At 36.4% G+C, this 14,729-nt stretch overlaps 1 protein-coding gene across 1 annotated transcript; it reads left to right on the plus strand.

Annotated features, from left to right (window-relative positions):
* Positions 1 to 6,774: 6,774 nt before the first annotated feature.
* LOC128018148 (protein ELFN1-like) lies at positions 6,775 to 11,719 on the plus strand. Its single transcript, XM_052603502.1, has one exon. The coding sequence runs from the start codon at positions 7,127 to 7,129 to the stop codon at positions 9,569 to 9,571; it is 2,445 nt and encodes an 814-aa protein (XP_052459462.1). The 5' UTR covers positions 6,775 to 7,126; the 3' UTR covers positions 9,572 to 11,719.
* The last annotated feature ends 3,010 nt before the right edge of the window (positions 11,720 to 14,729 follow it).

The raw sequence follows: 14,729 nt of genomic DNA on the forward strand, positions 1-14,729 counted from the left end.
GATTTCCCCCTAAAAACTGCAGAGTAAATATGAAGAAAATCCATCTGGGTCTGACAATGCAGACAGCAAGAATAGACACACAGTATTAACAGACAGCAGATGCATTGAGCTTCTAACAACAGCTGAGATTTACACAAGAGCCAAATTACAGCAAGCATTCAGATTCTTCAGTAAATATATTCACACTGCCAAAACACAGAGCGGTAAGCCACCCTACTCAATTTAACTCTGTACCTCTGCAGCGTTTCCTACTGATTACATTCTTCAAACACTAGTACATTATGATGATTGTAATCTGAAGCCTCATCCTTATATAGACATCCTTAAACGGTCAAATGCAAATTTCTATCTACACTTGTATACATGTGGTGTAGAGCCTCCATGACAACACACACACACACACACACACACACACACACACACACACACACACACAAACTTTCTTACTCATTATAGGTAATGTATTCTGCTTTAATTAAAGAGCTGCCATCACTGTGAGGTCCAGCTGAGAAAGAGTCAGTGGGGAATCTAAACAGCATCAGCGTGCAATAACAACATACACCAAGAAAACTTTATTTCAGGTATTACGCAGCGTCCTAAACACACTCCACTCAACATTACAAAACACTTTGTTCAAGCTTTCAACTCTGATTGAATGTGTTGAGAGAAATAGAGGAAGTATATTTCTGTGCAAGTATATTGTTTGCCATGTTTATTAGGGACATACAAAGTTATCTTTCAATTCAACATATATACATATACATATACATATTGATATATAGGCTTCCAAATAATGATGATAAACTAAAATAAGTGATTCAGATGATTAATCCATCGATGATAACTTAAAATATTGTGGCTTGTTGTGTGCTCCTGTTACAAAGAATCAAGCCGTATCTACAGTATAAATTAAAACATTGGCATTTTGACTTGCCAGTAATCAAAACCCACCAAGAATACCATAAATAACAGTTTTGAATGTAAACTAAAACTAAAACCATTAAATATTGTTTTTGTTAATTTAAATAAAGGTAAAACAAAATAAATAGAAATATCATATGTTCAACTTTAATGAAAATTAGAAATGCTGCCTTGTCAACTAATTGAATTACATATGTTCAGGCTGAAGTACTAAAATAACTAAAACTGAAGTAAAAAATAAATTAAAGCCACATAGAAATAATAGATAACATGAAAACTAATAAAAATGACAAAAGCCCACACAATTACTAAAACAAATATTAAAAACCAAACTGAAAATAAAACCTAGTGCAAAATATTGATACATTGATACAGTATCTAAATATGTACTATAATAACCCTATCTAAACTATACCAACAGAAAATATTATATGAAAATTTCATTTTATAACTCAGTTTCACACATCCCTAACTATTAATCAGATTCCCCTGCCTTGCAACTTTAGTTACCTGTTTATAGCGTGCTGTTTTTGAAACGTAATAATGCGTATTAGTTTTTTTCTGTGTTCATGATCTGTGCTCTGTAAAGCAATGGAACTGATTTCTGAAGTGTGAAGGAATGTCATTAAGCATCAACATTTCCCAGGGCTAATTTCATATGCTTAAGCACCCTCACTCTCACACAGATACACAAACACATTTACAATGAAGCGGCGCTTTAATCCAGTGTGCTTCACATAACAAATCTGCAGGGCAGTACATGCTACATTTTAATAAAAACAGTATTTACACAGTATTTGACTTCACATGAAGTGAAAGAATCCACCCTACATAGAACCGCAAAAGACAACAGCACGCATTTAACACCTATCCAAAAGTTTTGAGTGAACTCTCTTTAATGTTTTATGGCTAGGCTTAGGCTCTCTGTGCAGAGGGAATCCTTGGTGGTCTCAACAGGGAAGATTTTTGGTCTTGCACAATCTGCACTTTGTAAGTCATAGCTTCTGTTTTTGTTCCAGGATAAACTCTGTATCAGTGGCTGCCAAGTTCAAAATAGCTCCATGCTGTGGAAAGACGTGCAAATTTATGCAGCTTTCTCAAAGTTGGCAGTGAAAAGACCTGATACTTTTACTCAGAGCCAATGTGCAGACTAATCTTCTAGTATGAGCACATAACCACACCACACATGCCGTACAGAAGAAAACACATTTACACCCAAATGATGACGGAATTTCTCTCAAGTAGTTACATATTTCATCTGCAGCATAAAACGAATTTCAAACAGAGACATCTTCAGCATGCATCTTAAAAATGTTTATTTTTTTATGAAATGCATTAAGGTACTTTTTTTATTATTAACTTCCTTCATTAGAAAATGCTATTTTTTTGCTTAGAAAAAGGGTTTTTGTCTCAAACACAGCCAAAAGCAAACAATATGTGTCATGAAATCAGTCAACTCCTACATTGCTTAAGTGCTTTAAATCTACCCCAGAATCTTTCAGCAAAGGAAATGGGGAGTTTTCATTACTATTTATTTCCATAATATTTCTATGCTATAAAACTTAAAATGGGTTAGACTCCAAGCAAGTAGCATTCATTCTAAAATGACTTTTTCTGCTCTTAGCTCAAAGGTCTTACTTTTCTTGTGTGCTTTTATTCTTGTGTTTAATTCCCACCTTCTTGTTACCAAGCAACTTTGTAAAATCAGCCCTCGTGACGCTTTCATGTGGAAGTCAAGAGAGGGCTTGTACTATGAGGTGTGAACTAGCCTAAACACTGCCACATCAGTCCATAAACCTGTTCTTCCTTCCCACAGATCAAACACACTCTCTCTCTCTATGTATGTACCATTTAGGTATTAATTTGTACACTTTACCTTTAAGATATGTACCTTTAACCCTCTGAGGTCGTTTAATGCGTATACGCGTTATGAGGCATTTTCTCCTGATAACCCTGAAAAGAAATTAAATTACACTTTCAGTTTTGATCGTACAGATAAGAGAAATACATTAATCGAATCAGTAAAGGGTCTATTTTTTATACAGACATAATAACAACAAAACTTTGTGCACTTATAAAATAAAGATAACAAACAAGGTGTGCTCTCTGCAGCCTTTGTCTGCGCTGATCTTCATGTAGAAACGCGTCATTAAAATGAACTATAACTCCGTGAATACTCAACGAAGAGACATGAGATATATATCTATAGAAAGCCTGACATGTCTACTTTAAACTACTTTTAAACTACTGAAATGTCTACTTTTAAATTAAACAAACTAAACAAATATTCTGTGATAAAGTAATCCATATGAAAACAATGCGATGTCCGTTTTTCGCGTCTCCCTTCATTATCTTCTAATGCGACCAGCCCCCCGCGCTGAACGCTCTATTCAGATTCTAACGTTTCACTGAAGCGTGCGGCTTGAGCACGCCCACACAACTGAAGACAACGCAGCCAGACTGTTCTTCAAGATTTTTAATTTTACTGTTTACTTCGCGATGAGAGGAATAAGACATAATTCGCCCCAAAAATATGTGATGTGGTTGAGGATTTGATATTTGGATTTCCTCAGAAAAAAAGGATGAAGTGCTTTATTCAACAAAGATCATAAACATGAGTAAGTCTCTTGTACTAGTTTTCAGATAATGTGTAAACATTCTCTGATTCCTAACTTAGTGTATAATCAAGTGAAATATTATGAAGTTTCAATAACAATATACAATACTATACCATTCAAAAGCTTGATGTAAATAATATAAAATGTAACTGTAAAAAATGTTACACAATGCTGTTCTTTCAATTTTTCCCCCCATCTTTTCAACATTAAGATAACACTATGGATCCTTTATGGGTAAATATCAACATCAAATTTAACTGAACTTGACCAAATATAACAGAGTCTAGATGTACTGTACAAGGTTTTTTTTTATTTTAGTTTTAGTTTTCTGACATGTTGGTGTTTTATCTTTTACTTGGATGTTATAAGTTGCAAGAGTTAACATAGCTGGATACAAATGTGATTATTTTAAATGGGTATGATTCTTTTCTATAAACACTGTAGAAAGGTGCATGTCTTGAAACTTGAAAAGGTACCACTTCAGTGACAGCTTTTGTAACTTTTTTTTTTCCTGCAAGTGTGCATGATACATGCAAGGTGCCCAATCATGTCTACATGTGCCACTGCTTCGTGTTTGTCTCTTGTCTGCAGAGCAGGCCGTGGCGTTGACTATGTAAGAAGTAGTTTCAGTCTAATCTTAACTGTAAATCAGAAAGCCCTATATCGGCAGCAGCGCCTGTCACCAGAAGCAGGGTAACAATGGAGACAGTCCCCGCAGACACGTAGGCCCCTATACTGTGTCTTGTTTTCAGAAGTATTTCCTGAGTCACTGAAACATTTGGATTTCTCGTTTTTTTTTAATCAGATGTGGACAGAGATGGATTAGCACACAAAAGGCTTTCCTCTGGGTGTTCAAAGAACTTAGCAGATGTGAACTATATGTGTGTTTGCTGTGCTACAGTACCTGAACCCTGTCCAGTTACATGTCAGTGAACACCCACTCCCTAAACACTGGCCATTACACAACTATTCCAGCTTAACAAACATTCCAATGCACATCTACACACAAACAAATTAGGAACTGTCCATTTATGCTTCAGTCTGTAGTGTTTATTTGAACATTTGGAAGCCCACAGAGGAAGTTGTTTTAAGTAATGATATCCTGAGTGCTTGTGTATAATTTCTATTTGTTTATGTGCTTCGTCTTTTTCTCTGGAGAAAAAGGTCACAAATCACCTTTAATATTTTATAACTTTTATAAAATCAATAGATATATTTGAAACATTTTATGTTATTATTATTTTTTTTTTTTTTGGAATAAGCAGTACATATATCTGATATGTAAATTAGGATAAACTAATTCTTTATATTTGCTAAATCATCTATTCCATATCTGATGCCGTAATTTATTATCGTGTAAATGAATGTCATATCACATTAATCCCTTCATTTTCACACGTCATTTTGATTCATCTTGACATGTTTACAATCTGTTTTAGAAGACTTATGTATCCAATATCACTTTCTGGGATTTCTGCTGAGAAAACGAGAAGCTAGGCAGAGAGAAAGAAAATAGATGAGGAAACAGCTTCTCTTATGTTTGCCCAGAGCATGTGGATTAGTCTAATGACACAGAGTCACACAGCTGTTTATTGATCATAAAAATGGAGTGTGTTATTTTAAGCCACAAGCAACTATTCAAGTCCAAACAAACACAAACACATACACACATGATCGATCCCTTCCTCTTTAACAATTGAACACAGACACACAGTACTGAATGTCAGTCTGACTTGAACGCCTCTTGCTATGCAGTAGTGTATTGAAGACGGTTCACGGAAGCGAATAGAATAAGCCATTTCCTTTGAAGTTTAAGAATGGTTTGACATGCAGGATAAGGCTTTTTTTTTTTTTTTTTTTGGCAAATGACTGAGCCAAAGGCCTGTTCTCATGATGACTGCACTGTTAAAGTGGTCTATTGTGATACTAACATGGTTTGTCAGCTGTAAATCTGTCTGAAACATTCACAACAAATATTTCATATAAGCAATTTTCAGCATGCATAATAAAATGACATCTTTAAGAGTATAATAGTCCACTTGAATGCTTATTTCTATTCCCCCCAAAATTCACTCACGAATGTATGAATGTCATTACATTTTATTCAAAATACTAAACCAAATGGCATTTAAATAAAGAAGAAAAAATTAAATTGTAGATATATTGTTTAGACACGACTTCAGAAGTGTGTTCACACATGTATATATTATTAATATACCTAAAACATGGCATGAGAGAATTACACTATTCACAGATGAGAGTATATATATGCAATAAATAAACAAAGACATAGATATTTAAAACACTGGTAGTGGGTACTTAGGGCAACAGCGATTTCTTTTTATTTGTGGTGCACAGCGTACTATAGTGTGTCACTCTTTACACACTGTGAAGTGAGCGCATATTCAACAGTTTGAACGCTATAAAAAGATTCAAGTTAAAGAACTCTCTTTTCACCCCGTCTCTACTCCGGCCTGCTTCTTCTAATGTCTACATGAAACGAGCACTTTGTAAACTGTCAGAGGTCAACCAGACATCATTACCCATTTCCCATCCACATGAAATGGGCCTGCAAACACAGTACAAACAACATGCCAGAGCCACATGCAATATATTCTCCATATCTAAAGCAACTCTTCAGTTACTGTGTGTTGTTCTTTCTTTAGAAATTGTTTGATTTAGGTCATGCTTTAATTTAAAAAGCGGTCTATTTTAAGGGTTTCCCTTAATTAGCCAAGTGGAGGGTCTCATAAGCTAATAAGGTGGATAGACGTAAAAGTAAACACTTCTCAATATACAGTAGAGTGTGTTTGCGGTTTCAGGATGAGCTAAGCTGTTAGACATTAATTGGCCTTTGAGAGTGTGTGAGAGTGTCTGTGTGATTGATCTGTGCTAAGTTTAGCTCTTGGTAGGTGAGCAACCATAATGATTACACATGAAAAACATGGCGTCAGCTAAACAAAAACCGACTTTTTAAAAATAGCTCAAAAATGCCACTATACAATTTTCTGGCATCAGCGTTAATAGCTGGAAATAGTGGGTGTTCATTTGGACTTAATTGTCATGCTCCATTGCATTAAGTTTGGGCAAGGGGGTTATTTCATAATGCAAAACATTCACATTTATATAATTTTGCACTCTTGTTCCTCTCACAGTGGGAACATTGTTACGACTTGACCTAGATTTTCAAATATCAGTAATCATGTTCTTTCTTCTTTTTTTTTCTGCAGGATGCAATATGAAAATCTGGTCATGGGTGGGTATCTGATGAGAAATGAGGTTCTCAAAAAACACAAGCACTTCTTGCACTGTGGGAAGCTATGCATGGGAATGCTCAGATTTGCTATCTGAAAAGCTATTGCACACAAACAAGACCCCGGCCATGAATAAAGCTTCCAATTCAGTGTGACAAGACACCAAGTGTACAGTAAACAAAGGAAAACAATAATCCGTTTTCTCAAGCTGATGTTCCTAACAGAACTGAACAATCATCCATGTAATTTCAACGTTACATCCAATTACAGTCAAGGCCAGTGGAATACTGCTAAACATCATAATCTGTGTAAACAACAAAACCTGCGGGAGCTATGGCTAAAGCACAGATGTCTATTTTGCCTGGGTCCAGTGGACAAGGAGGAGGTATGGTGACCAGTGCCTTACTTTGCTGGGCTATGGCTCTAGTGTTCCTCTCATTGACGAGGGTGCCTGTTGTTCAAGGTGACTGCTGGCTGATTGAAGGGGAAAAGGGATTTGTGTGGTTGGCAATCTGCAGCCAGAACCAGCCACCATATGAAAATATTCCATCGCATATTAACAGCACAATTGTTGACCTGCGCCTCAATGAGAACAAGATTCGAAGCATCCACTTTTCTTCCTTAAGTCGCTTTGGAAATCTCACATACCTGAATATGACTAAGAATGACATTTCTTATATAGAAGATGGGGCTTTCTCTGCCCAATTCAATCTTCAAGTACTGCAGATCGGCTTTAACAAGCTAAGGAACTTGACTGAGGGGATGCTGAGAGGATTGGGACGCTTACAGTACCTCTATCTTCAGGCTAATCTGATCGAGACTGTCTCGGCCAATGCCTTCTGGGAGTGTCCTGCGATAGAAAACATTGACCTCTCCATGAACAGGATTCAGCAACTGGATGGTGCTACATTTCGAGGTCTTTTGAAGCTTACAACATGTGAGCTCTATTTAAACCCATTCAGTTGCTCATGTGAGCTGTTGGGATTCCTGCGCTGGCTTGCTGCGTTCCCAAACCGGACAAGTGAGCGGATGGTGTGTGACACACCTGCTGGCTTTTCAGGCTACAGTCTCTTGAGTCAGAACCCCAGGATGCCAAGATTTCGGAATGCTTTCCATGCACTATCCTCTGTCTGCGATGATGACAACGTGACGCCATATCTTCATGGATCTTCAGATGGTAGCACTCCCTCAATGTTGCCTGATTTTAGCCCTTGCGGACTGGATGATTGTTCCTCAGGAACATTTCCAGTGGAGCCCATAAGCATCAGCCCCACCTTTCTGGATCCAGATGCACGTCCTGTAATGAAACTAAAAGAAGTTACCCACACAAGTGCAATAATAACCATCCAGATTCCAAATCCATTTCGCAAAATGTACATCCTTGTCCTGTATAATAACAGCTTCTTCACTGATATCCAAAACCTGAAAAGCCAGAGAGAAGACATTGAGCTACAGAACCTTAAATCTCATACTAACTACACATATTGTGTGGCATCCATTCGTAATTCACTGAGATTCAACCACACCTGCCTGACCATATCTACAGGACCAAGGACATTGCAAGAACATGTGCCAAGTGAATCAACTACCACACTTTACATTATGATCATCCTAGGTTGTCTCTTTGGGATGTTGATTGTTCTGGGTTTAGTGTTCCATTGCTTGAGAAAGCGCAAACAACAAGATGAGCCAAAGAGCAAGAAGCTGGAAAAGATGAAAAGAAACTTGATCGAGATGAAATATGGAACTGAATTGGAACAAGGCACTATATCACAGCTGTCACAGAAACAAATTCTGTCCACTGGTGAAACAGTACAAAGGATGCCATACTTGCCAACTGCCAGTGACACAGAACAGTATAAGATGCAAGAGATCTCTGGGACACCAAAGACTACAAAAGGGAATTACATGGAAGTGAGATCAGAGCAGCCAGAGCGCAGCATTAGGGAATGCAGCATTCCTCCATCAGAAACCAGTCAGGGATCTGTTGCAGAGATATCCACGATTGCAAAAGAAGTGGACAAAGTAAACCAGATCATCAACAACTGCATCGATGCACTCAAATCCGATTCAACATCATTCCAGGCTGCAAAATCTGGCGCTGTATCCACAGCAGAGCCGCAGTTGGTCCTTATATCAGAACATCCACCAGGCAAGTCTGGTTTTCTGTCTCCAGTGTACAAAGAAGGGTACCATCATCCTCTACAGAGGCACCACAGTATGGATGCCCCACAAAAGCGTGCAAGCACATCCTCAAGTGGTTCAATGCGCAGTCCACGCTCTTTCCGTTCTGAAGGAGCTTACAGATCAGAGTCCAAATATATTGAGAAGGCATCTCCAATCGATGAGTCGGATATCATAACAGTCACTCCAGCTGCTGCAATCCTGAGGGCAGAGGCGGAGCGGATTCGACAATACAGCGAACACAGGCACTCCTACCCTGGTCCCCACCACATAGAGGACTCGATAGAGGTGTCAGGAAGCCGGAAGTCATCCATTCTGGAGCCTTTGACGTGCTCCAAACCACGGGAGCTGTCCTATTCACAGCTCTCACCACGTTACCACAACCTCAGTGGCTATTCAAGCCCCGAGTACAGCTGTAGGCCTTCTCTTAACCTGTGGGAACGTTTTAAACTCCACCGCAAACGTCACAGGGATGATGAAGAATACATTGCAGCAGGTCATGCATTAAGGAGGAAAGTACAGTTTGCCAAAGATGAGGACCTACATGACATTTTGGACTACTGGAAAGGAGTCTCCGCTCAGCAGAAATCATGATTGCCGTTTTTATAGCTCATTCAATTAAAGAAGACCACACAAATCTCTGGACCAAACCAGCGAGTATCAATGACTAAGTGACAAGTCAGCACCCACTTTTAGAAAAATAGCCTAGAAGTATTACTAGCTCTTTTCAATCATTCTATTTGAGAATGAAAACAAAATAAAAGGTACTGTAGTTCTTGCAGTGAGTGTACATGCCAAGTGGTAAGAATAGAAAACTTTTAACAGTATTAACCTCAACGCAACATTTGATTTTTATATATTGGAAATAACAATAAACTATTATTATATTATCATTCTCATCTTCATGACCATCATTGATTACTAGTATTACTGTTAAGATTGATTCTTCTTATTATTACAATTAATATTTGGTTATCGCATGGCCGTGTCCTGTGACAGTATTGACTGTTGTGTACTTGGAAAAACATACAACTCAAAATGTCTGCCGAACACTGTTCTCCCCAACTTTAGATTTTTATACAGACTGTGCAACTTTGAAAACGACGTTGTGTTTTATTTTTCTTTAGTGACTCTTCAGTGGACAACTGATGAATTTGCTACAAAAGCACACATCTACTGGATTTTAAAACAAAAGCTTCTCAGTGCTTTATCCATTCTTCTTTTTTTTCTTTTTTTTTTGTAAAGTTTACATTATCAAACATACAATGAATGTTTCAAGTCTTTAAGACTTACACCTGCAATGTGATTACATACAGACACAGCTGTACAGGTAGAACTGTTTTTGGCTTTCTATTGTTGGATTTCATTAACAGATCTTCAAGCAGTGCTACTGATAAAACTGACACTACAAATTCAACACAAGTCCTGCATACTGGAGAATGAATGTACTACGTGTTAACTCTATTTTTCTCCAACATCAGTTTTACTGTACATGAAGCTTAGTTCAGCTTAAACCCAATTCTTGTACACAAGACCAGAAATAGTTCCTTCTCAGTCAAAGATATTGCTACAACATGCCTACTTTAAATCACTGTGAACCCAAAGACCTTGCTAAATCAGTCCTGGGGTTTGTTTTTTTACTGAGATTCAACAGAGCTATGTTTTCTATGGCTTTTAAGCCAGATCTAAAGTGCTGATCTAGGCAGTCCTAATAGCATAATCTTTTTCTCACCGCCATTAAGGCTGATAGACTATTTAGATTCCACTGATTGGAACAATGAAATTTTCCTCTACATTTTGAGGAAAAAAATGTAAGACCTGTACTGAGAAACCACACATTACAATATCCTGTTTCATGGAGTGAAATAACACAACATTTAAATTATATCTGAATCAAAGTGGATGTCAAACATCTGACATAACAATTGTCAACCAAATATTAAAGCCCTAGGGTGCACAAACCATCATAACCACCATCTCAAAACATGAGTAGATTGTTTGAAATTTGATTCGGAATGTGTGCAATTTATGGAAGAAATATGGAATTTTTATTTCGCCAACTGTTTTTTATTTTATTTTATTATTATTATTGTTTACTTAGATTTTTTTTTATGGAAATGCCATTGTCAAACTGATTGTTGAACTGATTTGTTGCTTATTGTATGAAATTCAGCCTGGCTCTGAACATGCACTCTCATCTTGTTCCTAACATAAAAATGGTTTCTGTTTCGTTAAACAATCAAGTTTAAAATGTTTAGACATTATTCTGAGCTAAATAAATGCTAACAAGACTGGACTAAAGCACGATAATAGGGTCAAAATAATTATTTAATCCAAATGTCTGTATAATTCATGGTGGTCTTTAAACCACCAAAAGAATTCTCTAATCTTTTCCTTAATTTGTGCATAAATAAATTTTAAATATTTGATTATTACACTCTTTGAAAAACATGGCCCAAGTGCAAATCCAAAAAAAAAAATATGTTTGACTTTAATGCACTGTATTTCATTAACGGGTCTATGTTGAGTTGATTGCCATCTCTGATACTGCAAACTGTAGCACTCCAGATTTTCTATGGACACTGAAAGTGAGCTGAAAGAAGATGACTTGGTGAATGTAGAGCAGCCTGAAAACAGCCACATGTATGGGCTACTTGTAAGAGGGAAAGAATGGATCAAAGGGCTTTCATGTCTGGTGGAAATGTCAAAGAGCACAATAAAAATGGTTTTATTTCTTAAAGAATAAATACTTTTTTTCTTAAAGACATATTGTGTCTCAAGCAGTGTTCAGGTGTGGAGCTTAAGGTAATACTCCTGATGCGTTTTTGTGAGAACAGCAAAAACACATTAAGGAGGGCTGAACTGTAATTGCATGTCCTATAAGAAACCTTCTGGGTCTCAGAGACTTATACCATACAAGAAAACAGGAGCTGAAGTTTTTTTGCCGACCAAAATGGTTTACACTTTTAGGAAAAATTTGCAAACCCATCTAGAAGGATTTGGCCATTTGGCTAACAAGGTTCTCTCAAAGTTGTGTAAAAATGTTAATAGAATGATCATTTTAAAGTTATCTGGTCTTTAATAATGTTCATAAAACGATAGCACAAAAACAATTCATACACAGTTCATTGCCGTTTTAGTTGGATGTTTGTTTTGCATGCCTAAATGTATGCATAACCAAAAAAAATAAAACTTCAAGATAAAAAAAAAAAACTTGAGATCAAATCTCAAAAAAGCATTACTTATACTTTTACTTATACTTTTTTGAAAGAAGATGCAAATGTATAAAGTGTCTCAAAGTAGCATGTTAAAAAGATGAAAACACATCTTTCGAAAAAAGCATGAATTATGTAAATGAGCCACCTGTTTGCATTCAAAGTGAAAGTGTTAGCAGCTCCTGATGGAGATGATGGGATGACATGCGGCATTACTACTCTATCAAGCATTCTAGTGGGTGACTGACTGCACCTGTCACTCAGAGGAGGTCATGTCAACCGTGCACCGGCCTCCTCCATCACAGCCTGTTTGCAGGTACCTTTGAAGGAGTGAAAGAGCATTTTCAACCCACCTATGACACTGTTATGTGTGAAAAGCATAGTAGCTCTGCTAGTGCACCTGAAACCACTGTATTCCATTGAAAGTCCATGAGTATCTGTTATTTTACTTTAAAGCACACATTATTTAGATATAAAAATCCATTCCCTATATTCTGAATAAATATATTGTGAACACCAATTCAGAGACTAGCAATGGTTGTAATTCACTAAACATTGGGACGCTGATTTTGATAACAGGACAGCCAATGGACGAAACCCTGGGAAGTGACTACTGAGCTAGCGAGCAGAGAGAGACACACCACATTAATGAATGGTTTTTGCTTTTTTCACCCGAAAGAAAATTGGACTTAGAAAAGTTAAAAACAAAGTAAACTACATGCAAATTATGATGTGTTATTAAAACAACAAATCCTACATGGTCAGCTGGTGATGTCTATTGGAGTTCAATTCATTCAATGCCCTGCAATGTCATCAAACACAGACAATTGAGTATGATGAAATTATGTAACTGTTTACATATATAAATTAATATAATATCTATAAAAATATGCTACTGTTAAAAATCTTTGGGTTGTCAAGATTTTTTTTAAATGTTTAATAAAGTGTTGTTCACCAAGGCTACATTTATTTTATAAAAAAATGATTGTAAAACACAATATTGTGAAATATTATTACAATTTAAAATAGGTATATATATATATATATATATATATATATATATATATATATATATATATATATATATATACAAACTGATTTGGGGCTCATTAAACACTGCTTATTCTTATCAATGTTAAAAACAGTTGTTCTGCTTAATATGTTTTGAAAACAGATTTTTCAGGATTCTTTGGTGAATAGAAAGTTAAAGATAGCTATTTTTTAAATATTTTAAATGTCTTTATGTCACATTTGATCAATTTAATGTGGTGTTGCTGTATATAATTATTCATTTCATTAAAAATATCCTACTCATCCCATCATTTTTGAAAAAAACATGTATTATAAATATAGCCTACTGAATTTTTTTATTTTATTTTTTCATGTATAGTTAAATCAAATCAGGCTGTTGAGGTCTGAAAGAGCGAGCACACATCTGTCATAAAGCCTCCAGTCAGTACTGATAAAGATGTCTTTTAAACAATATGCTGTGAGAGACAGTGACCTTTTGCCACTCGTTACTGGCTACAGTAGGAGTTCACATCATGGGGTTCAGTGAGATCCTATCCGTTAATCACCGCCTAATTACAGTCTTTGAATGTCTGTTCTCACCATTAGCCTGTACTTTCACTAAAACCACGAGAGCCCAAAGCAAAGATTTTGTTTGTTTAATCTGTGTGGGAAATGCAACCTCAGACTCTGCACTGTCAGTTTCTTGTTCTAGTTCAGCAATGAATTGTCCTACAGAAATGTTGGTTTAAGAATGCTTATAAAATGCTTCCTTCTTCACAAGACATCCATTGATGGACTTGTGGATTATTGTCATGTTTTTAATCAGTTGTCTGGACATTCTTTCTGACGGCAGCCATTCACTGCTAAGGATCCATTGGTGAACAAGAGACGTAATGCTAAATTACTTAAAATCTGTTCCAACAAAGAAACAAACTACTCCTTCAATTCTGTAGTTATGTTAAAGGATACATTTGCATTAATATATTGTAGGGGAATGCATTAACTGATAAAATGTATACCTTGAATGCAAAGCCATGCATACATTTGACAAGAAAACGAACCATTACATCGAAAACAGTTCGTGAGGTAATCAAATAAATAACACATTAAAAGATGTTAACCCCACAGAGATCTTAATTTTGGTATTTGTAGGAATGGTTATGGTGGGGTTAACCACTGGGCTCTCAAAGCATGTTATAAAATATGAATTCCTTAGTTCTGAATTACTTTTAATAATATATTGGTTGATTCTACAGCATTTATTCACTTGGAAACTTTATTACAGCAGTAATGAAGCTACAGTGAGCTAACAAGGGTTTATCTGAAGGGTTAGATCTGGGAGAAGTTCATGATAAAGTCTAGCAGACAGACTCTTTTGTCAGTGAGGGGCAACATGTCTCCCTGAATTACAATAACTGAATTACACTGATGTAAATGCCATCAATATTTCTCTCCTAGATGCACACACACTAACACACAAACAAGTGGCAGCTAGAGTGACAGTCAGGCTAATTAGCTAGGTTTTA

Source organism: Carassius gibelio, chromosome A8 (assembly GCF_023724105.1).
Source record: "Carassius gibelio isolate Cgi1373 ecotype wild population from Czech Republic chromosome A8, carGib1.2-hapl.c, whole genome shotgun sequence".
Taxonomy (NCBI): Eukaryota; Metazoa; Chordata; class Actinopteri; order Cypriniformes; family Cyprinidae; genus Carassius; species Carassius gibelio.